The sequence below is a fragment of the Quercus lobata genome, chromosome 9 (genome assembly GCF_001633185.2).
Source record: "Quercus lobata isolate SW786 chromosome 9, ValleyOak3.0 Primary Assembly, whole genome shotgun sequence".
Classification (NCBI taxonomy): domain Eukaryota; kingdom Viridiplantae; phylum Streptophyta; class Magnoliopsida; order Fagales; family Fagaceae; genus Quercus; species Quercus lobata.
Window position 1 is genome coordinate 45,967,183 of NC_044912.1, and position 23,242 is coordinate 45,990,424.

A 23,242-nucleotide genomic window follows, 5' to 3' on the forward strand; every position below is an offset into this window, starting at 1 on the left:
GTATTAGGTGAGCTTGACTTCTCTTGTGAAAAAAAAATATTAAAAGAAAAAGTAAAGTCGGTTGTGACTGCCAGAAAACTGAGAAGAATTAATATTTAGTAGAATCAAGTGGAGTCTACATGGTTAAGCTGAATTAACGAAACATGGCCTTGCTTAACAAAATAAATAAAAGTAATCCAACCGTTACAGACTGTAACTTCTCATTCCTGATGAATCGCAAAATACATTATCAAATTCATGTGATACACATCTATCAAACACATAATAAACAGTCCATCAACAATCATTCTTGACAGTTAAAAACAGGATGCTAAGTGAATGTTGTATTGCTGCCAGAAACTTGTCAGGCTAGAAACCAACCTTCACGTTCTATTTCTAACCATGGGATGCCGCATTTCAGTAACATTTTATGAACCGACTGTCAAGGGAAGTTTTCAAATTCGGACTCTATTGGTTGGCTGCAGATTTTGGCCAACACCCAGGTCAGCATTCTGATACATTACGACCATCTCAAGTTCCAGGCATCTGTCAAGCATCTAAAAAGGTGCTGCCCAATGGCTCATAGTTCCCTCCACAATAGGATAAAAAATGTGCCGAATCTGTGGGCAGAATATACAGAAGATGAAGAAGGAAAAGAGATATCCTACAAACACCGTGTCATACAAAAATAATGGGGAGGAAAGAGTATGCCCACTGAGGAATGAAAACAAAACCATCACAGCAACCGAATTATCTGGCTCTAGAACACGAGCAAGGTTGCCCAAACACCTGTTTCAATGCTCCATCAAGGCTGCTTCAGTTTCGGACAGTGGAGCTGCAAGACAATGGGCAAAATATTTCAGAATGCTACATCTACCAATTGTGAAAAACATATGGAAAAGTTAAATTCTCAGTAAGGTTTTTAGTGAAAGAAAGCTCTCAATAAAGTTAGGCAGTGATACAGAAAAGGAATGCAGAATATGTTAATCATGTATTTGTTGTGAAAGGGCAAAGGTATGTGATGCCAGCTTATTTTGTTTGCGGAGAGAGACGGTGAGAGCAAAGCCCACTGAAGAGATAAGAATCTGGAACACAAGTTCTTAAACTTTAAATACCTTTCTCTTGGCCTTGATAAGACACACAAGATTGAGGCTAACAAATAATTAGGGTCCCAACTCCCAAGTAAGATCCACATGGTAAATCCTAAATGATTTGACTGTCTAAATTGTGACAGTACAATACAGATACACTACACACTAAAAGTAAAGCATTCAACAGGAATGAGTGGACACATACCTCTTCCAGATTCCTTAAATGGGTAAGGCTCAGAGTCTTTACAAAACAGAATTTCTACATTTGTAAACCCAAGGGAGGGGAGGTTCCCAGCCACCAAAGGCTCTAAATGGCATAAGAAGGAGAATAGCATGAAGAATATGTGATTACATATTACCTGAAAGCTAGCTAAGTGCTGCCGATGCTCAGCAAGAGTGGCAGCTTAAGACTCAGGATGGCCACTTGTACCACCATCCTGTGTGTTTCGTAAAATTTCTGGACCTTCTCCATCATTAACTTTTGCCTATGAAACAACATAAAAATAACAATACTTCACTGAGAAGGGCAAATCAATACCTTATCTCAAAACCAAAAACAGTAACAAAACCACATTAAACAGGATGGAGTTCTCTAATTTTTGTTTTTAAAGTGATTTAAATACCAAATCCATATTACACACAGAACAAAATCACTAAGTATGGTACAGCATGAAATGGAAGTGTTTAAACTTTTAAGCAAGGGAATTGTTGGTCCATTCTGGAAAAACCAAAAAACCTACGAGTCACCATAAATGAAGTTTCTAAGGCTATCCAAGCATGCAGGCTAACAAGGGTATGCCCATGTGCCAACAAGCTGTGGCTCAAGTGGCATTTCATCCTCCCACAAGAACATGCAGACGGTGAAGTTGTGGGATCAAAGCCCACAGGGGGAATGTGTAACTTACCAATAAAAAGAAGGGTCAGCCCATGTTTCAAAAGGAAATCAGCAAAAGACTTCGTTGGAGTAAATACCAAGAGCCATTTCCTTAACATAAAAGAGAGAGAAAGTAGCCATATAGGGGCTGGTATGAGTGAAATACAATAGTGACCAAAGTACATCTTCTACAGTTGTCACCTAATTTATGAGCACAAAATCACCTATCAAACCAAACTTTGAGATAAAAACTAGAGTAACAGCAGAACAATAACATTTCAGGAATAACAGTGGAGGTGTTAAATTCAATCAAGTTCCAGAACTAGTAATTTGAATCACTAAATAACATGTCTCAACCGCAACCAAAATCTCAAACACACCATTGCAACAATGACTAATAAAAAATTTTACATCGTAAAAAACAGCTTTAAAGAAAAGAGCATACCAGATGAAGTGACTGCTTATGAATACGCTGTAAAGCATGTGTCCAACGCCTGATGATTTCAGATACATCAACAGTGGGCTGGACTCTTCTACTTCTATCATCTACTCGAGAAACTGTTTCATCATTTACTTGTGAATGGGATGAATCTAAGTTCTTCTTCAGCTTTTCCCTATTTACGTTGACATATGATCCATCACTCTGCTCTTTGCCATCCATATGTGTTGTAGGTAGGTCACTAGGCTGGACGGATAAGACATCGGAATAAGGAACCTGAGAACTCTGATCCATAGCTGCAAGCAAAGATGATCCAGAGATGCGGTACCTAAAAAGGAAATTTATGCATGAGTAGGTGTGTTGGAAAATGGCATCTATGAAACTAGAAAGACATGGGATGCTAAATTACCTGTGTTCACGGTGAGCTATCAAGTCCTCAATAGGACCTGAGGCAAGAACTTCATGTTGACCTGTACATTAAAATGATCCGCTTTAAAGTCATCAGAGTATAATCACAAGAAAGAAAGGAGGAAAAGTAAGCCAAAGAAGGAAAAAAAATTTCAGCTATTCTTGTTCATTCAGAAACCAAAGCAACATGGATTATTTTCCAAGACACATGTCAGTTTACAGAGAAAGACAGCTCAAGTGTTTCTCAAAAATTTCCTCGGTAATTACTGCAAAATCTCACTGATATAATCAATCTCAGAATTTCCCTTGACATAATATGACCTTAAAATAAAGTTACATCCAAAACTAAAAACAATAATAGCCTTAGAAGGAGACTACAATAATTAGAGGAGAAAGCCTTATGACCAAGGCCACTTCTTAACCTATAATCTGCATCTAAAGTTCACAAAACAGCAGGCACAAACTACGTCAACCACAGAACTGATGTATTGTACTAGTCTGCACTCAAATGTTTTTTTTTTTTTAAGAAGACATGAGACAAGATTTAAATAAAAGGACAAGAACTAAATTATCTACTCTCCCCAGTGTAAAATGCCTAACACTGTTCTAGAAAGAAGGGAACAAAATCATGGAAGGCATACAATCTTAGAAACAAAAGCACTCATCCTTCCAAACTCGGTATTAATCCCTAAATGATATAGATTACCAACCTCAATAAATCTAGGAGACTAAAATGAAATAATTTGGATTCTGTAAGAAAATTAGAAATGAACCGCAGTGCTCCAACACTTACTTTTACGAGCTAATATTGACTCCCACAAGCGAGTAGCCTTTGAAACTAAATGGGAATTCTGACTTGAACTAGATACAAGGTCATCCCAGAGCTCCCCTTCTGACTTCACTTTATTTCTCAAGTCATGCATTTTTTCCAGCTCTAGCTGCAAATAAGCCTAAGTCCAAGTTTTCCAAGAAAAAGCATAAGAAAAATTACAAAGCCATGTGCAAGAACATAAATCTTCTAGTTATTAACCAAAAGCCCATCCCATGAATGTTGATGAGTCTGCATCATACCTCTTCAGCACAAAGACCACGAAACTCTGCAGTCATTTCATGAGCCAAATTTGACCACATAGCTTGTCGTTGTACTGCTGTTTCTGCATTCTTAAGAAATCTTCTCCGTTTGAATGCTATTCTTGCCTGTTTAAGACATGAGGTTCATATCACTGCTACTGAATGTCAAGTAGATTTGAAAACTGATGCTAATGAGAAAGCCAATTAAAAACTTAAACCAAAAGAAGAGGAAGTAAGACAAGTCAAAACACACACACACATGATTTTTTTAAATCATGGTATCAACCATTATTAGCATTACACTTTAACAATAAGTATTAGAGAAAACCAAGTAGTTAATACAGATCATATTAACATTGGTGCACCCAACACAGAATATATGTGACATCCTTGAAACAGCAATATTTGTATGTAAGGCTTTTTTATATCAGAAGAAGACAATTCAATGTCAAAGGCCGCATCATATTAGAATTAAGAACATTAGTTCTCTAAAAGAAAGAAAGTGGTGAAACTAGAGAACTATGACTGTCATTCATTTTCAATAATGTCAAACACCTCATTTTGACATAAACCCTATATGAATACAGATATATCATGAACTTCAGAAATTCAGAGGTAAACATTTCTGTTCAGAAATTCAGAGGTAAACATTTCTGGCACCTTCTATCACTAACTTCAAATAGTTATGCTTTGCTACTATTATTCAAATGTGAAAAGGGAAAAAAAAATCATGAAAACAATACTACCTTTGTTACAGGAAGTAATGTGGCTGCATGGGAAAAGGCTACATTGGTCAGCGATCCAGGCAGTGGATTAGAAGCTACATCAGCTGCAAAAGTCCGTCTATGAACCTCTCGCAAAGCATGCAAAGAAAGTTGCCACAAGAGTTCTACAAATCTGCAGCGAACACATAAAGCTTATAATCTACTTCAGTTACATTGACAACCACCATCCTAAAAATGCAAATTAAGCGACTTTGAAGTTAGCAAGCATTGTCAGAACAAAAGAAGCACGAATGTTTACGTGCTCGTTCCCCCGTTTCATGAATTACAAAATTGGGGCTTCTAACAAATACTATTCACAATGCAGTATTTCTTAAATCCTATACACTTATCTTCCATAACTCCCAAAAATAAAGAAAGAAAGAAACTTAAAAATCATAGAGTTTCCATCTGGGACCAATGTAAATAACCAAAAGTTCCCACTTAATCAAATCCAACACCGCCCATTTTGGCTTTTACTCAAGATCAGATGATAAACTTCCATTTTCATTTTTAACTTTCCTCAGCTTTCTCACAAACCAAACACAATTGTACTAAACCCTCAATATACAGTACAAGCAACCTGGGTCCACAACACATGGCGAGCGAGGAAATCCTGGAATTGCTTCTGGGAAGAGCCCCTTGTGATTTTAGCTCACTAATAATCCCTTGCACAACCTAACCAACCAAAATCCCACACAAAATTTCAAATTTCAAACCCCCAAAAAACAAAAACCAAAAAATTCCCAAACTCCCAATATGAAAAATAAAATTTCACCTTCCAAAAATCCCTCGATTGCGCCGAGTCGAAGATTGGCCACACCTTGTCGAAATCCTATTCAACAATAGAGTCATTTTTTATGACAGTTATCAATTAAATTATATTCCTGATCTATAACAGGTAACTAATCTCAGTTAAATGACAGATGTCTAACAACAAGGAAGCCAAAAACCGTAACAGATCAAATCTGCATATCAAACTTACAATTGATCAAAAAATAGGTCCATCAACATAGTTTTTCCAGTCCCTACTCCTCCAAAAAGATATAGACCCTTGACAGGCGAGTATGAAGATTGGGGTATGAATCGAGACCATTGCCTTCCAGCTTTTTCAGAAGCCAAATACCTATCCAACCTGCAGGCATCAGCAGAAGCAACAAGCTCATCATATAGTCTCTGAAGTTCTCTTAAGGTGTCTACCTGCAAAAACACTCTTAGATCCATTCAACTAGGAAAACCATAGCAGATATGAAAGTAATTGCCTTACAACTATGTACAAAGTCCATTAAGTCCATAGCAGATATGAAAGTAAAGAGTTCAAGTTTGGGCCCATATATAATGTGGGAGTGTTTTTGAATTATAGTTATGTGATTAAATTCACCATTTCCTAATAGCTTACACTTTTGGGACAAGTCACAATTTATCACGTATTATTATCATGATTTTCCTTTCAATGCGAACAAGTATTCAATAAAGTGAGTATGCAATTAATTCAAAAATTACACATGAAAGGAACTACATTAATAGACAAACACACCAAGGAGCGAACAGATTCACAAAAATCAACAACAAGATGTTTGCATTACACAGAAAGTCCTTGTAATCATAAAGAATCAGGATAAAGAGAGAGTTTGAGCCTGCAACTCAACAAAATAAACACGCCTCGGTTCCTGCAAGGGTCTCAAGGATTTTCTTGGCAACAGCCCCAGCAGCAACTCTTCCAATAGTTTCTCTTGCTGAAGATCTACCACCACCCTTCATTTACAAATTAAATTCAAATAAATTAGGTGCAATAAATTACCAAAATGCGCTTAGCGCCGCCATTAAACTTCAATGCCAAAAGACATTACCTGCACTGCTCTTGCACCATATTTCATGTCACAAGTAGCATCTGCATGAGAAGGCCTATAAGCCGTTGACATTTCACTGTAATCCTGAAAATTTTATAAGGAAATGCCAAAAATATGTTAACCCTCCAAAGCAGTTGTTTATCTTCATAAACATTTCCTCCTCACACCCATTATGACTTAATTATCTAGCATCAAATACTCACGTCCTCTCTGATCAGTATTGGGCACAAATACAGATATTGGTGTGCCAGTAGTTACTTCTGTAGTTGACAAATCATGTGTACAACCAAAAAAAAACAAGAATTTTAGCCGAGCACCACGACTCTGACCAAATTTATCTGAATAATAACCAAAAAAAAAATCTTAACCTGGCCTCCTGGACACAACAACTTCTACAATTTAATCCTCAAAAAGAAAATTTTCATCATCAAAAGATATCAGTACCCCAGTAACCATAACTACTTCCAACACGCAATAAAGGCATCTCATATAAGTAAAGGACACATTATCATCAGCAATGAATAGAGCAAGAGCAAAGTCTACAACAACCAATACCTTCTGTCAAGTTCAACTTCCATATCAGCTTCTGATAAGGGAAGTCTAGGAGGGCATCCATCAATGATGCAACCAACACCACCTCCATGAGATTCTCCATAAGTTGTTACACAAAAATAGTTTCCATATGTACTACCAGCAGCCTGAATCTCTGTGATTCAGCAATAACCATGTCAGAATCCAAAATTTCAACTTTTAGTCCTATTCTCCAACCCCATTATTGTTAAATAAAAAAACCCAAATCTGTCATATCAAACTCCTATCTCTTCTCTCTAATTTTGCAGCAACTGAATAAAGCATAAAGCTTCTCCTATTTTTCATTCACAAGCATGAAATGTATTTAATTGTCTTAACAGCCTATATGGTCCTACCATGATGGTAAACTGTTACAGATCAGTACTGAATTATAGACAGCAGCACTTAGCCATATTATTGGCTACATTTTTGAAGTCTCTCTGAACCCAAACAAAAGAAAAACTTAAGATCAAAAAGGCATGCAATATAAAACTTTCATCCAATGCCATGTACAGTGGCAAATTCATCTAGAGCTTACCATCTCTGTGGCGTTACTAATAACACAGTAAATGCACCATAAGTTATTAAAATGTCTATGAAAAATTTCTCCATGGTGGATATCACATGACACTATCTATAATCAACAATCAGTTCAAAGTGCATTTCAGGAATTGATAAAATAAATTTCAGCCTAGAAGGATATGCTTGATTCATCACTATGATAATAAATTCTCAGAATCTAATCTAGTCACTCCGTACAACTCTTAAGTTCCCTCAACTGATTTTGGGGGTGCAATCGTTCATTCCAGAAAAATATGATTAGCAGCTAAACTACTTCATTTTCACCAAATTAACATACAAAAAAAACAATTGTGTATTTACACCAAAAGCTAAAATTCTACAAAAACAGGTAACCATGCTAGTCTTCATCAGAAATCTTTTGCTTCTTCCACTTATAGGCAGCTTCCAAGATTTTAAGATTAGTCGTCTGAGCTTCCTCAGGGAACATATAATTGATGTATTCCTCATACCTGCCAATTTAAACTTGTTAGTACTGGCAAATAAGGAAAAGCCTAAAGAATGTAAGGAACACAATTATATCAAACCTTAATATGACTTTTATAAGTTAATTAACATACCCAGCCGGACCATCCTCATACACCATCTGCCTCCTCTTTTTCAGCTTCTTTGGCAGCTTAGCCTGGACTAAACTAATATCACCAAGCTCCCCAAAACTGCTCTCCATGTTCAGCCACCATTCCAGTAGCATTGCTCTTTCCTCTTTTTACTCAGGTGCAGATGTTCTGTAGTAGTTAATGGCTTTCTCAAAAACCCCCGATTCATAGAAAACAAAAGAAAAGGGATAGAGCTTGTTTTATTTGTGATGGAATTTAAACACAATCAAATTATAAATTAAAAGAAGTAAACAATAAGATTTTGCCAAAAAAAATAAATGTATTATTACCAATTATCTAAAAATCAATTTAGTCAACAAGCTTTAAAAAAGTATGCCAAGTGCATTTACAATTAAGTCAAATTGCTAGACTAGTAACCAAAAAAGTGATCATCATATCCGCAGAATTATCGGATATCAAGTGGCAAAATAAATCACACTATAAGACAGAATTGACCCAATTTTGAAAACAAAAAAAAAAATGAACGAACTTCATTTATTTATCAGATAGGGCCCCTTTTTCATTATTTCTGGAATAGCAGGATTAAGAATCAAGAAACAATAACTTCTTTCATTTTTATGAGTAACAGAAAATTTACTGAAAAACTATTGCATGTACCTTCCACAATAACTCCGGCATATCCAGTGCTGGTTGGGCAATTGCAAGCTCAAAGATTGCCCTAGGTCGCTTAGTCGCACACAAAGATCTCTCTAACTCCGCATACTTGCTCCATGCATAACAGTTTTCAGGCGCCCACTCCAAATACTTCTCACAAAGCTTTCAGCCACGGTCTATATTTCCAAGCTAAAGCTCTATCTCAATATACTTGTTGAATATCTATTGGGTTAAAAAGCAAAATCACAAGTGTGAGAATATGTGGAATATGCCAAATATAGTACATATTTAAATTCAATCAATAAATGACCTTATCTTTAGGAGCTATGCCAATTGCATTTCCCAGGATTTGTCGTGCAGCCTTGAGATTTAGCTGCCGGATCTCAAATTGAGTAGCTAGAAGCCATAATTTTGCAAAAGAGAATCTCTCATGAGGAATTTGCTTCAGACACTCCCTGGAAAAATTAACAGTAAGTGAGCAATCTCTTCAAAGTCACTTGGGTTTGTCCACTCATGTGAATCATACATAGGAAAACCAGTTACAAGTGCTGTTGTGAATGACTGTTTTTTATTTTTTAATAGGTCAGAAACATGTATATTCAATAAACTGCTAAATGCAAAGAAGCACTAGCATATCAAACATACAAGAAAAGAAAGAGAAGTACAAACATAAGAGAAGAAGAACGCTAAGAACAAAGAAGAAGAGAGCATTAACAGATTTCATATAGTAATTTTTATAATGAATGTACATCAGAGAGATTTCCAAGTTGTAAACACTTACAATTCCTTATTAATTGGTCATAGGAACCAAAAAAGCCATTCCCTCACTCAAGACCTTTATTTTCTTTGATAAGTATTCCCTCACTCAAGACCTAATACATAGAAATTGTGCGTTAATGTTCCTGTGTGCAGCATTCAGCAGATGCAAGCACCATTGTTTTATGCGTATGGCAGCACAGATGAGATGTCCTATTTCGCCTTACTCACCTAATCCCACATTGCCCTTATAAAATGGAGGATGAAGCCTAAATTGTGGATAATCTTTGTGAGATTTCAAAATGGCACAATACTTGGATCAAAGTGCTTTAACTAGGCTTAAGTGTAATATACATATACAAAGCCTGAAAACTTGCAAATTACACAACCAATTCCCCCAAAAATGTCTCATTCTCAATCGTCAGCAAGCCCAGAACACCACCCATAGCAAATCACAACAGCCACCACAAAGACTGATTATCCAACACCACTGCCAAGTAAACATGTGAAACACAACACCGCCTTGTGTAAACATCTAAATTACAACCTTGAATTTATTTTGGCCACACACAGCAACAAATACAAGTGAAGTATGAACAACATCATGCAAAAGCATACATTGAAAACAACACAATCTATTAAAGCTATCTGCCACATTTTTAAATCTAAACATAAACGTTATGCAGTACATCAACTTTAACAACCACAAAAATAAGTTTTTGACAATCACAAACTTACCCATACACATCTCTTGTGTGCTCCACATATTTTCCATCAAGCTCTTCATACAATGCATAATTAATCCTAAAAATCACAAACAAAAATTCAGCAACAAAAATTGAGCATATAAACTCGAATTTTATATTAGCCCCGAGTGTCATATATATATATATACACGATGTTTATATATTCACTACAATCCTAGTGAAAGTGTAATCTTGGATCACTCAATTGACAACAAGATACACTTTTCTCTCAATACTCCAATTTTGGCAACCCAATAATTTTCTTCACTTAACTCATCTTTTCTACCCAATGTAGAAATTAATATTACAAATACTAGACAAGAAAGTAATATTGTTACCCAAATTTTTTGTCCAAAGAAATAAAAATTAACCAAAAAAAATACACAAATAAAAAATTTCCAACAAGTGGGATTAGATGGAAAATTTCATTTGGGTGAACTCAACATTGGCTTTGCAAATCTTCAAATTGCCTTGTTATTTGTCATTTCATCAGGCACTCCTATATATTTGCCAGGTAACAAGGTGGCATCTTGCTGCCTTCTAATGGATTTTCTTATTCATCATAGAGTTATATATGAGTACTTAATCCAACGTGTTCGAAAATTATCGGCTTGATAAAGGTTCACTACACACACCAACCGAACTGCAATAATATTTATTAACTAAAAAGATTGGAATTTGCATTTATATTAAAACCACAGCTTCAAAACTACAAATCAGAAAACTAGTGTCATCAACAAAGGGAAAATCTTAACCCCTTAATAAAGAAGGAAACCAAGGTGATATCAATTCTTTTATATCAGCTCTTTGGTAGTAATTTTGCATAATCTAACAAAGGAAAAACTCCCATCCACCAACATAACTGAGAAGCATGATGCATGTATAGAAAAGCCTAGAAATAATAGACCCCCCCGTTTACTTAGAAACACATGCAAAAGACACGCATTGCAAGTTCAAATGACAATTGAGTGTAGAAACCAAAGATTTGGTGTCAAGAGCAACAACAACAACAACAACAACAACAACAACAAAAAAAGTCAAAATATTGCAACTTCAATCACATTATATGGGTTTAAAAGTATGATATAAATTAGATTTTGAAATCCATAAACCCAAACTAAACACATAGTTAATAAAATTACAAAAAAGATAGATTTTCAAAACTCAAAATCCATCATATTTCTCAAAAGCCAATTGAATTCAACATACAAAAACTATGACATAAAAAAATTTACTATGACATATATCTCACATGCACCATCCATAACACAAAGTAATTTGCTTCATGCATCTTTAACAAACCTCTTTTTCAAGGTTCACCAATTTTGCGTTTTTTAACCCATGTGTAATGTTTGGGCGGGGGAGGAGGTTGCGGGGCATCATCCTTAGGCTGCAAAGACATTAGATGCATAGAATCAATATTCGGTGTAATGATAAGAATAAAGTGAACTACAAAATATATCATTACATTGTAATTAATGTTATCATACCATAGAGCTGCCTGCACGTCCTATTTTGTGTCCACCTGTTCCACAAGTGGGTGTTCTTCTAACACGTTGCAGTCTACCTTGTGATGGTGAGGGCTGAGGAGGGGGATGCTCGTCCGGTACAGCTGGCTGTACAGTGTCAGTCCCAACCGGAGGTCCTAGAGGGTCAAATGAGGATGAGGTAGGTGGGTCTATGGGCATAGTGGGTGCACCAGAGCATGTGGGTGGGTATGAGGGTGTCTCGGGGTGTATAGGAGGGGTCAAATGAAAATTAATACCGAGATCAAAACTGGGCTGCGAAGGTGGGGTGGGTGAAGGGACCTCAGGCTGAGGAGATGCATCTACCATGGGTGGAGATGCATCTGGGATGGGTGGATGGACCTCGGGCGATGCATGCGAGATGGGTGCAAGTAAAGGAGTAGTTACAACCCGAGGGGTTGTTGCATGTGGACCACGGCCTGTAGCTGCACTTGTGCTTGGGCTTGCTGTAGCAGGCCGACCACGTCCCCTAGGTGTACTTGTGCTGGGGCTTGCTGTACCAGGCCGACCACAGCCCCTAGGTGCACCTGTGCTTGGGCTTGCTGTACCAGGTTGACCACGGCCCCTACTGGCGCTTGTACTTGGACTTGCAGTAGCACACAGACCACAGGTCAATGTACTTACGGGTGTTGCGCTTGTGCTTGGGGTTGCAGTAGCTACTAATTTAGTGTCATGCCCATTGATTGCCTGGCCATCGGCTGCAGGACCACCACCAAGCCTAGCCACATTATTTAGGACGCGTCGGACATGGTTGTGAGCTCAGCTGCCTTCAGGAAGCATCTCCAACAGCGCTAAATGGCTTTGAATCTGAAACGGAGAAAGAACCAATACAATCAGATTTGAGATATTTATGTATCAATTAATGAATGGATAATATAGTACTTATTAATCTACTCAAATACTCAATTAAGAACTAACAATTTTATTAGAATACTATATGTAACAAAAAGTCTTTAATTGGATGTCAGTCAAATCAAACCAGATTTGTTGAAAAAAGAAATCAATTGATTCTACGTTCATACATGTACTTAAGAAAAACGAAGCAGGCAATAAATTTAATTAGAACACATTACCATTATATCTAATTTAGCGTGCGGTCGACATACTTTCGAGTGATCGGACGGTACCAGCAATAATAGGCATGATCACAGGGCATGTCACCAATCTGAGGAGGTGCATGACAAAGTTGTTGTCGTCTCATATCCCATGAAATGATATACCGTCCATGCTCCTCCCTCCAATTCTTTTCCACCTTCCCACGTAAGTCTATTTTATGCAGTCTATCATCGTACACAACATTGTCAAGCGGCTCCTGCGCCAACCTAAACTGTCGAAGAACACGGTTCGGGTGGTGTTTCTCTACTATGCAAAAACACACAAGCGGCACCCTTGCTGTCCACGTATCCCTCCCTGCAACGCAGAACTCAGAAAGGTGACCGAAGTCTGCCTCATATGGCTGCCACACAATCTACAATAGAAACAAAAAACAATTATCATATTATCTTAAAATGTGAAACAAGGAAGAATACATACATAAAAGGAAAAACAAAAATTAAAACAGAAGATATGTTAAAGGATGAAGCAATCATATTCTTAAAGAAAATTAACATAACCAAATAGAATTTTTGAATATTATTACCTGGTCTGGCTGCATTGTAACTAATTGCTCGCGATAGTGGATCAAGGCTGTGCTAGATGGCCTACTCTTCGGGCTTGGCACCCGCACCCACCTACAGTTATGAGCGAATAACATAAGCTATGATAATACCATTTAGTTACTAAGAAGAATACATTGCATAACACACTAAATATCAGGAAAAGACTTACTTAAATGCAAGTGGAGCACATGGCCATGGGCCATAATCACATCCAGGTGGGGGCTCTATCCTTGGGCACAAGAATGGCAACCTTGCCCATGCCCAATACTAGATCAAGGTGCACACCCCACCAATCTGCGATGTCCCTTTCTTGCTTGCTCGACACAACTCTCTATACAACCAGGCCAGGCAACCACTACCCCAACTATATTATGGCGGATCATGAAGGTTCCGCAGGAACTCCAAGAACATCAGATGCACCCTATCTCCCAACTTGTCCATGAAAAGCTTATCCCCTAGTAGCGCTAAAATATAGCACCGAGCATACTAGTGTATCTGAATCTCCGTTGCGTCATAAGGTAGTGGCGCTACAATGGCGTCAACAAGGCGGCTGATAAGAATTCTTTGCACCACCAAGGTTTTGTTGTCATTCACCAGAGTAAAATCAAGCAACTTCAAGCACAGTTGACTCCAATCCCCATCCACCACAGCAGTCGGCCCAACCAAGACCTCATCGTCTATAGGAAGTCCGAAAATGACCTCCACATCTTGTAGGGTGATTGACATCTCACCATGTGGAAGATGGAACGTATGAGTCTTCGGCCACCAACGCTCAACTAGGCTCGATATTAGGCAATGATCTATTTTTCTGGAAGGGGCCCTAAACAATCTTTCCAGCCTTACCAACTTGATAATGTCAATCACTCGATTATCTCGAATATGAATGTGTGCCATCTCCTTAGTGCGACCACGACACGTAAATGGGCTCGGGTCCTGCAAAATCGATACAAAATCATCGCTGTTGTTAGAACTAGATATACAACTTTGAAAGAACTTGCTAACTAAAAGTCAAAGACAACGTAAAAATTAAAGCGGTTGTTAGAAGATATTTCACCTCGCCATTCCAAATGTCCTCTGATCGATGATATGGTTGTCGTGTCAACAATGACTAATTTTGGGGACCAGGGTGCACGATCTCTAGCTCCTCATCAATCCGAGGCTCCATACTGCAAAGAATATAGATAATTAAAAAGGTTATGAAAACCCCAATTTTTCTGTGCCAATGTCTGATAAGACTACATATATTTTCATTCCATCACCTTCAAAATTATATATATATATATACAAGATTAAAATGACAGTTAAACATCACAAGTGCATTTGTATATAAATATATATAAATATGCTATGGATTTGTGTTTTAATGGTGGGTAGAATTCGAGTCTTATAAACTTGATTTTAGTGGCTCCACGTGGAAAATTTGTCCACGTAAGGATGTTACCGAAACAACGAACTCGAGCTTTAAAAACTTGAGTTCTAATTAAATCTCGAGTTTTAAAAACTCGAGATTCTAGTTTCACACATTCTTTCAAAACCGGGCAACTAACAAAATTGTTAGAAATCCTTTGTTATTTGGAAAGGGTGTTCGTCTTTGCTCCTTGTATAGCGGTAACTAAGTTGGTCAAAGTAATGATTGCTGTCGGAATAACAGGCTATTTTTTAACTGAAGTTGTGAGTTGTTTAACTACTCTACCTGTGCAGGTTTGTAGAGATCCTAGATGGGGTCGTTGCTATGAAAGCTATAGTGAAGACCCCAAGATTGTTCAAGCAATGACTGAGATTGTACCAGGATTACAAGGTGACATTCCTAGTAACTCTGCCAAGGGTGTCCCATTTGTTGCTGGAAGGTAAAAATCTTACCAAAAAAATTAAGTTACCTCAGATGTTTTTATCCCTCAGTCCATATAACATGAACTAGTAATAAACTTGTTTTAGATAATTTAATGCAGTATATAACAATGAGAATTGGATCTAATTTCTAAAGTTTACATAACTAGAAGTTAACTGATAGATTATAGGTTTCGAACTTGGCTGTAATATTCTCATGTTATTAGACAATGTGTTATTTTTATTTAATAGAAATCTGCAACATACTGAAAAGAAATCTATACTAAACAAATCTATGCAACACTGCGGTCAATCTGCACCATCTGACCATTGTAGTAAGATTCTAACTTAACATAAACAAAATATCTATTCGTCAACTGTAAAAAAATCACAACAAAATAAGGTATCAAAACTCAAAAGCCTCAATTTTTTTTTAAAATTTTTGTAATTATAACCCAAGAACAAAGAACAAAAATAAGAGCACAAACAAAAGCACAAATTTCTCTAATTTTGAGGCCAATGAAGAAATTTGCATCATTTCTACACAAACTATAAGTAAAGACATATTGCACAAATCCAAGGAGTTCTGCAACATTTGCAACCACCCCCTAACAAAGATTTTACTAACATAAATCCCAACAAGGAAACAAATATCAAGCATTATTACCCAGAAACCAACAAAAATGAGAGACAAACACAGAACATGCCAGCAACCCAAATCATACAACAAGTAACAAAACAAATCCGTCTAACAAGAAAAACTAAAGCACTAACAAGGGAAATTATCAAACACAAACACTTGGGCTAAACCCACATGGAATGTTTCTTTAAAAAGCCCAAATTTTTATAAGAAAAACACACCTTCAAACTTGAAAAAATCTGAACTTCCGTGGGTAGGGGTGAGGGTGAAGCCAATTGTGAGAATGACCAATTTTCAAGGTATGGGATTTTCAAGTCTGAAGCCAATTGTGAGAAAAAACAGAGAGCGTTTGATGGTGAGTGTGATTTTTGTTGCACACCGACGGGTTGAGGATGACTGATTTGGGTGTTTGAGTGAGAGTGTTTGAGAGATTGAGAGAGAGTGTTTGAGAGAGTTGAGTGTTTGAACGAGACTAAGTGAGAGAGTGTTTGAACTGAGACAGAGTGTTTAAAAGCGTAAGATTGATATATTGTGCAGATTTCGAGTCTTATAAACTCGATTTCTACGTGGCTCCACATGGCAATTTTGTCCAGCTAAGGGTATCAAAAAAACACTGAACTCGAGCTTTAGAAACTTGAGTTCTAATTAACTCTCGAGTTTTAAAAACTCGAGATGCTAGTTTCACACATACTTTCAAAACCAGGCAACTAACGAAATGGTTAGAATCTTACTGTTGTTTGGAAAGGGTGTTCTAGAAAATACGAAGTATATAGGCAAGGAAGTTATTTAGTGAATTGATGAGATAAATTCAGAGTTTGCTACACAAAATCTTTAGCAGCTTTTATACAATCAAGTTAACGATGGTTTGAGCTAAAGCTCATTAATTTTGGATTTTCTAGCACCTAAAAGTAAGATCAAACACATAATCATGGAAGACTAGAAGGGTCTCTTCTATTATTTTTTCTTTGAAAAACAACTATTAGACTATATTGTGAGTGCATGATCAAAACGGACCCTTACCATTCTACCCACATTCTCTAATGACATTTAGATATCCTCCAATGGTCAAAATCGTTGAATAACTACAAGGAAGCTTGGATTCCCATCCTTGAGGTTGTACAATTGCTTCCTCCAATTCTTCACATCATAGTCCTGAATGAGGTTTTCTTACAAAAAATAGTACAGAAAATTGTATATATTGAAAGACATATTTGATGAGCTCTTTGTTGAAGATAAAGCAATATACCTTTTGAAGAGATTTGTTCCCTGCAATGAAAAATTCACCATAAGGATTATTAGCGAATCCTTCATAGACCAACCAAAAATTTTGTTTTAGTTCCTTGTTGAACAAGAAAAAAAGAGTTAGACTGAATCATAAACCTACAATGAGGCAAACAATAGTAGAATAATGACATCTGTAAGGTCCTAAAGAAAAATAAAATTATCTAAAACTTAATTTGACATTTGTAATCAAATTAACTTTTGGCCTAATATCTCAAACTTAATTTAAACTTAAATTTATGAACATGACTAAGAAGAAGTGGACCTGGGTATAAGCTGCAGACACACTAATATGGCAGATTAGGAGAGACAAAGACACAATATGAATAAAATTGTGCTAGTGTTTTCGCGTTTCTTTATGTGTGTCATCCTGTTGATAAAACTAATACATGGGTGTAAATATTACCAAATAACATTAATAATGTTTATGTACCAACACGTGGTCTACGATCAATTACGTTTATGAGATCAAGTAAGCACATATTTAGAGTCCGCTAGATTATTAAAATAGAGGTTGTGAAAGGCATAATCAGGGGTGACCTCATTGATACTAGCATCTAAGACAAATTTCAACTGTGACTTAAATCATACCTTTCATACATGCCAACAATATGCTTTGCTCGCACATTGCATTATCTCTTCAAGCAACGACTTCACTGGTGATATGCATTATCACCAGCCATGACATTAGCCTCTATGAAGGAAAAACAACAGGTTAAGAACCAAGAAAGCATGTACACCACACTGTAACGGTCAACATTTCCATTTTTGAACTTGTATATTTGTCTCTTGTCAAAGTTAAAGAATATTTTTATAACCTTACTAATTATAGCCTGTGGCATCACATTAATTACATGAAATATATGTATTTATGAACATGTAAAAGTACAAATAGTGGCAGCTTTCCAAAATGTGTTTCTTCAAAGTGTTCAACTTTTTGTACCCAAAATAAATCAAATTTTAATACAAAGACTTACATTTGAACCCATTTGCATCAAGTATGAAGTTGATCAATTCAAAGTAAGGAACAGAGGCTCTCAAAGAATAGAAAGATAAACCTTAGGGAAAAAATAAATTGCCCAAATCATGAGCTTCCAAATATGAAATATCTTAAGAACTTAATCTCTTGTCGTCTTCATACACACATCATGTACTACACACAACCATATAAAGCATCCAAGGATAATTATATTTACCAAATTCTCTACAGGTTTGACACCATCATGTAGACATATAATGAAAGAATAGAGAAAGGGATCCACACCTTCAACATTTGATCATATGTTATACTGCCAAGAAATTCTCTACTGTAGGGAAAAACCTGCAAGACCAAGCAAAGACAGATTTAAAAAATTTGTATAGTGATTCATAGCCACTAGTCCAGAATGAGGATTGCAAGGATTAAGAAGACAGATACCAATGACCTAAATTACAACTTACATTAAAAATTTGACATGTACTAATACAGAATACCAACTTAACTCTACAGTTTAATAGGCAGGAGATACACCAAGAAAGCAAGGCATCAACATTAAATGCACTCCTATCATTAATGGGTTCATTACCAAAAATATTTGGGGAAAAATTCTATTACTATATCTGCAGATATTTTTCTTTAATAGTAGTTTACACATGCACCTGGTTTCTCTCTTGAAACCCATGGCTTCATCTTCCATTTTACAACCCCCCCCCCCCTTTTAAATTAGTAATTAAACACATACCCATAATCTTAAACCCACAACCTCACCCTCCACCTTGCTATTATAAAAAAAAGTACTACTTCCCTAATAACCAAACAAACAACTGTGGTTTTGTAGGGCACATTCCAGCTAACCAAAAATAAAAAAGGTCTCCCAATTTTTATCTTCACAATGGAATGCAACACTCAATTGATTTCAATTGCTTTTACTCCCTTCAATCAGAATTAGTACTTGTCAACTATAACAATCAAAACCAAAATTGTTGAAATTTAACAGGAATGTCCACTTCCCATGTGTTTGTTACATCCCTACAAATAGTGAACAAGTAAAATGTGGAAATCAAGATTTCAGCATCCTTAACACTTATTCCTTCATGCACCACTTTGTTTCTATCGATCCAGTAGGCCAAAGGGTGTTGGCAAAGATGATAGTGAAATGATGACATAAGTCTTATGCCTTATACACTCATTCCAACCAAATAGTAACCCAATTCTGAACTGACTACGGCTCAAGTACCTCAATTCTAATGGTGAGTGGTGATTTACACTCCGTTTGTTTTGGAGGAAAACTTTTCCACTGTTTGATAGCATAAAAAAATATTAGTCAAAGGAAAACAATCTTTTGTCAATAGAAAAATCTATAAAAAATTACTTATTTTTTAGAGATTGTTTTCCACTAGATTTTTTCAGAAAATAAACTCTATCACTCCGCATGAAACAGAGTTAGATCTCACAGTAAGCTCTCTCATTTCTTCTCATTGCTTTGCTCTATCGCTCTTCTCATGCCTGCACCGTGTCACTCTCTCTCTTCTCTTCTATTCCATTTGTTTCATCTATTCTCTCATTTTCACTGTCACTCTCTCTGACTTCTCTCACTCTTTCTCACCATCTCTCGCTCTTTGTCCCTCTCTTCTACACTATCTTTCCCCTCTGTAAGATCGTTCTCTCTCTAGATGGTGTATGCCGCATTGGGGATGAATTAATGATGGGGAACAAACAAGGATTGTTGTTGCTCTTGTAAGATTAGCAGGGAGACAACAAACCATCTCCTTATTTATAGTAATATAGCAAAGGACCTTTGATTTTTATGCGCTGCTTGTTCAGCACTATGTGGACTATGACTGGAACATTAGTTATTATTGGCATGCTAGATACAACAGTTTGGAGCACACTGTAGTGAAAGAAAAGGTTATTCCTTTAGATGGGATGTGCCCATCTTCTAAATGTGATTAATCTCACTACCTCCTACCCACAACATGGTTCAAGGCATAGGCATAGATCTTTTTATGCATTAATTACAAGGGAAAATGGGCTTCACCTTGAAATCAAACATGGAAGAAAGCTAACCAAATGCATACCAACTATTGCTAAAAAGGAAAAAGGAATGAGAAAAATAAAAAAGACAAATGAAACTAGGAAAGTTTCGTCTATAACTTAATATAGTGAAACTATTCAGCCAGAAAGAGGAAAAAAACATACAGTGATATATACCTTCACTCCACATTCATATATCAAAATCTGAAGATTGCAAATAGGAGAAGAAATCATATCAAGTCTACACCTACAAGTTGACTTATAGCTCACCCAACTTCTTTATATAATCTCAAAATTATCCTGAATCTTCAGTCAAATTGAATTCACATTTTTCTTTTTTCAGTTGAAAAATGACAATCCTTACATTCAACATAGATAGCAAGTTTATAATTAAAAACCATCATAAATTTCCACAACATTAAAATTTAAGAAATTCATTCACCAAAGAATCATATAAAGATGGACATGAAAAACACAAGCAAAATTTATATATAGACGGATGTGGTACCCAACAAGAAAATCAAGAAAGAGAGACTGAGGTCTTACTGTCAACTTAGGGGTCTTGAGATATTCTAGAGCACAAAGATTATTAAAATGTTCCGAAACATTAGAGGCATCAACCTTGCATGTTACAGGGCATTTGATGTTAAGCCAAGCAAAAATCAAAAACCAGATTGCAAGGGGGAAAGGAATCTTGGGCCTACCAATTGTTTCAACAGCAACAACATCAACTAGCTGCATTAAAATAAATAAAGAAAACAAATCAAATACTTATTTTATAAATATTAATTAAAAACTTCAGCAGCTTGATTTCCCTAAGAATGATCCTTTACATTTAGAGAGAGAGAGAAGAAGAAAGTGACAAAGGCAACCCCAAATGTAAATAAAGATAGCGGCATACCTTAGCAACAAATGATGTCCTGGGTCTTTGGGGACCATGAAAGAAGGCTGATATTCTTCTAAATCACCATTATGTGCTATCTCCATCATTTGAAAAATGAAGAAGATGAGAGTAAATAAGGATGATGAAGACAGCAAGTTGAAAGGGAAGCCTTATCTTTATCCCAATTCTGACATATGGAAGGAGTTCGAAGTAGAGCTTTGTTTCTTCTTTGCCATTGGAATCAGATTCTAGCATGTCCATAATTTCCTCCATGGTTGAAAAAATTCCATGATCTAGAAATGAAAAAACCCACAACAGATGCATTGTACTTGGACTCCCAACCTTTTCATGAAATTGAAGTGATTTCCACGAATTACAAAACGTTACAACATGCCTTTGAAACTTTCTTCAAAAACTCTAACAAATCTACCCATAAATTGTTTTGACTAGTTATTTTCTTCTACCACGCATGTGGGTGTTATTCCTCTGCCTTATGGGCATGATATGTTGCTCTAGTTTGACCATCCTGCTCACAATCCACATAGGTTCTCCAATTTTAAACATAAGATATCCCATTAATGTTCCATATATCACTCCACATCCATAACCTATCAATAATCCATCTATCAATAGAGTTTGCCAATCAAACCCATTTTTAGGCTCTAAGTTGTCTCCTTCTTGCAAGGTCGATGGCGGTGGTTGCTTTGACTCATGGTTGTTGCATGTTCTTGACAACGGAAATCCACATAATCCCAAGTTTTCAATGTACGAATCATTGTTGAATGTATTGAACTGATTTCCTGTAGGTATGTGTCCTATAAGTTGGTTATGTGATAGCTTTAAAACTTCAAGCCACGGTAAATCTGCCAATTGATTGGGAATCTCCCCAATGAGCTTGTTGAAAGAGAGGTCTAACCATTCAAGATTAGTCAAATTTCCAAACGATGATGGAATATAACCTGTAAGGTTATTGTGAGAAAAGTTGAGTCCCTTGAGTGATTTAAGCCTTCCAATTATCTTTGGCATCTCCCCTGTAAATCTATTGTTTGAAAAATCAATGCTTGTGAAGACAGTTAGGATTCTCACCAACTTAGTATCTTGCCCTTTGATTATCACATTCAATGAATCATGATAATACGAATCTCCCATATATGTCAATGCAACTTCACTTTCATCCACACTCATCATGGCTTTCAAATATTTGAAATAATTTGTTGGCAGAGGACCATTAAACTGATTGTTAGAGATGTCTATGATTTGCAAATTTGGAAAAGGAAATTTGGTTTTAGGATTGCCTATATGACCTTGAAATCTATTTGATTGTATGACAAGAACTTGTAATTTCTGAAGACTTTCCAACCAATAAGGGAAGACTCCATTTATCTTATTGTTTCCAAGATCTAGAACTTCCAAGTCTTTACAATTTAACAAAGACCGTGGCAATGACCCTTCCAATTGATTACCATTAAAGTTAATATGACTAAAATGATTTCCCTTGGAAAATGTTTCAGGGATGGTACCATGAAGGCTATTCATTCGCAAATCCAACACTGAGAGGACATTAGAGTGTACCAAACACTTAGGAACCATGCCACTTAAGTTATTGTGAGACAAATCTAGAACTACAAGGGAACTTGCATTGCAAATTAAAGAAGGGATTTCTCCAGTTAATTTGTTATTGGAGACAAAGATATATTGCACCCTAAGAAAGTTTAGAGTGGGAAATGATCCTTGAAGCAAGTTGTGAGAAAGATCAAGAAAATATAGTGAATCCCTCCCCATATCCCCCAACCATCTTGGAGCTTGACCATAAATTCTGTTATTGGAAAGGTCTAAATATAGTAAATTTGTTGCTGCTCTTAAGAAAATTGGGAATTCAGTAATGTTGGACGAAGACATGTTGAGCCACTCAAGATAAGGCAGGGTATAGGTGACATTATTATTGATGCTAACTAAGTTATTTGATAAATCAAGTTTCATGAGATTTTTGAACTTTGAAAATATTTCGAAGTCCAACATAATACTCAAGTTATTTGATGAGAGAGATAGAGAAGTAAGGTTCACAAATCTAGATATTGA

General features: G+C 36.3%; 2 protein-coding genes across 3 annotated transcripts; both read right to left on the minus strand.

Moving 5' to 3' along the window:
• Positions 1–133: 133 nt before the first annotated feature.
• LOC115962248 (AUGMIN subunit 6-like) lies at positions 134–21,614 on the minus strand. Of its 2 annotated transcripts, XM_031081151.1 has the most exons (28): positions 21,182–21,614; positions 20,985–21,015; positions 20,827–20,901; positions 18,532–18,588; positions 17,859–17,961; positions 17,007–17,252; positions 14,574–14,685; positions 13,689–14,452; positions 13,501–13,591; positions 12,935–13,329; positions 11,826–12,668; positions 11,638–11,725; positions 10,328–10,393; positions 9,144–9,288; positions 8,837–9,055; positions 8,183–8,347; positions 7,029–8,074; positions 6,474–6,557; positions 6,286–6,378; positions 5,609–5,823; positions 5,402–5,458; positions 4,609–4,759; positions 3,863–3,988; positions 3,585–3,741; positions 2,793–2,853; positions 2,390–2,711; positions 1,430–1,555; positions 134–814 (listed from the first exon to the last, which is right to left on the minus strand). In XM_031081151.1, the coding sequence occupies exons 18-27, from the start codon at positions 6,543–6,545 to the stop codon at positions 1,475–1,477; spliced, it is 1,335 nt and encodes a 444-aa protein (XP_030937011.1). In that variant the 5' UTR covers positions 6,546–6,557; positions 7,029–8,074; positions 8,183–8,347; positions 8,837–9,055; positions 9,144–9,288; positions 10,328–10,393; positions 11,638–11,725; positions 11,826–12,668; positions 12,935–13,329; positions 13,501–13,591; positions 13,689–14,452; positions 14,574–14,685; positions 17,007–17,252; positions 17,859–17,961; positions 18,532–18,588; positions 20,827–20,901; positions 20,985–21,015; positions 21,182–21,614; the 3' UTR covers positions 134–814; positions 1,430–1,474. The 2 variants fall into 2 exon arrangements, with proteins under 2 accessions (XP_030937011.1, XP_030937012.1); XM_031081152.1 differs by lacking the exons at positions 134–814; positions 1,430–1,555 and adding an exon at positions 1,657–2,145 and having other exon boundaries at positions 5,609–5,758.
• LOC115961855 (receptor-like protein 33) lies at positions 21,614–23,062 on the minus strand. The gene has a single exon (XM_031080763.1). The coding sequence runs from the start codon at positions 23,060–23,062 to the stop codon at positions 21,614–21,616; it is 1,449 nt and encodes a 482-aa protein (XP_030936623.1).
• Between the last annotated feature and the right edge of the window lie 180 nt (positions 23,063–23,242).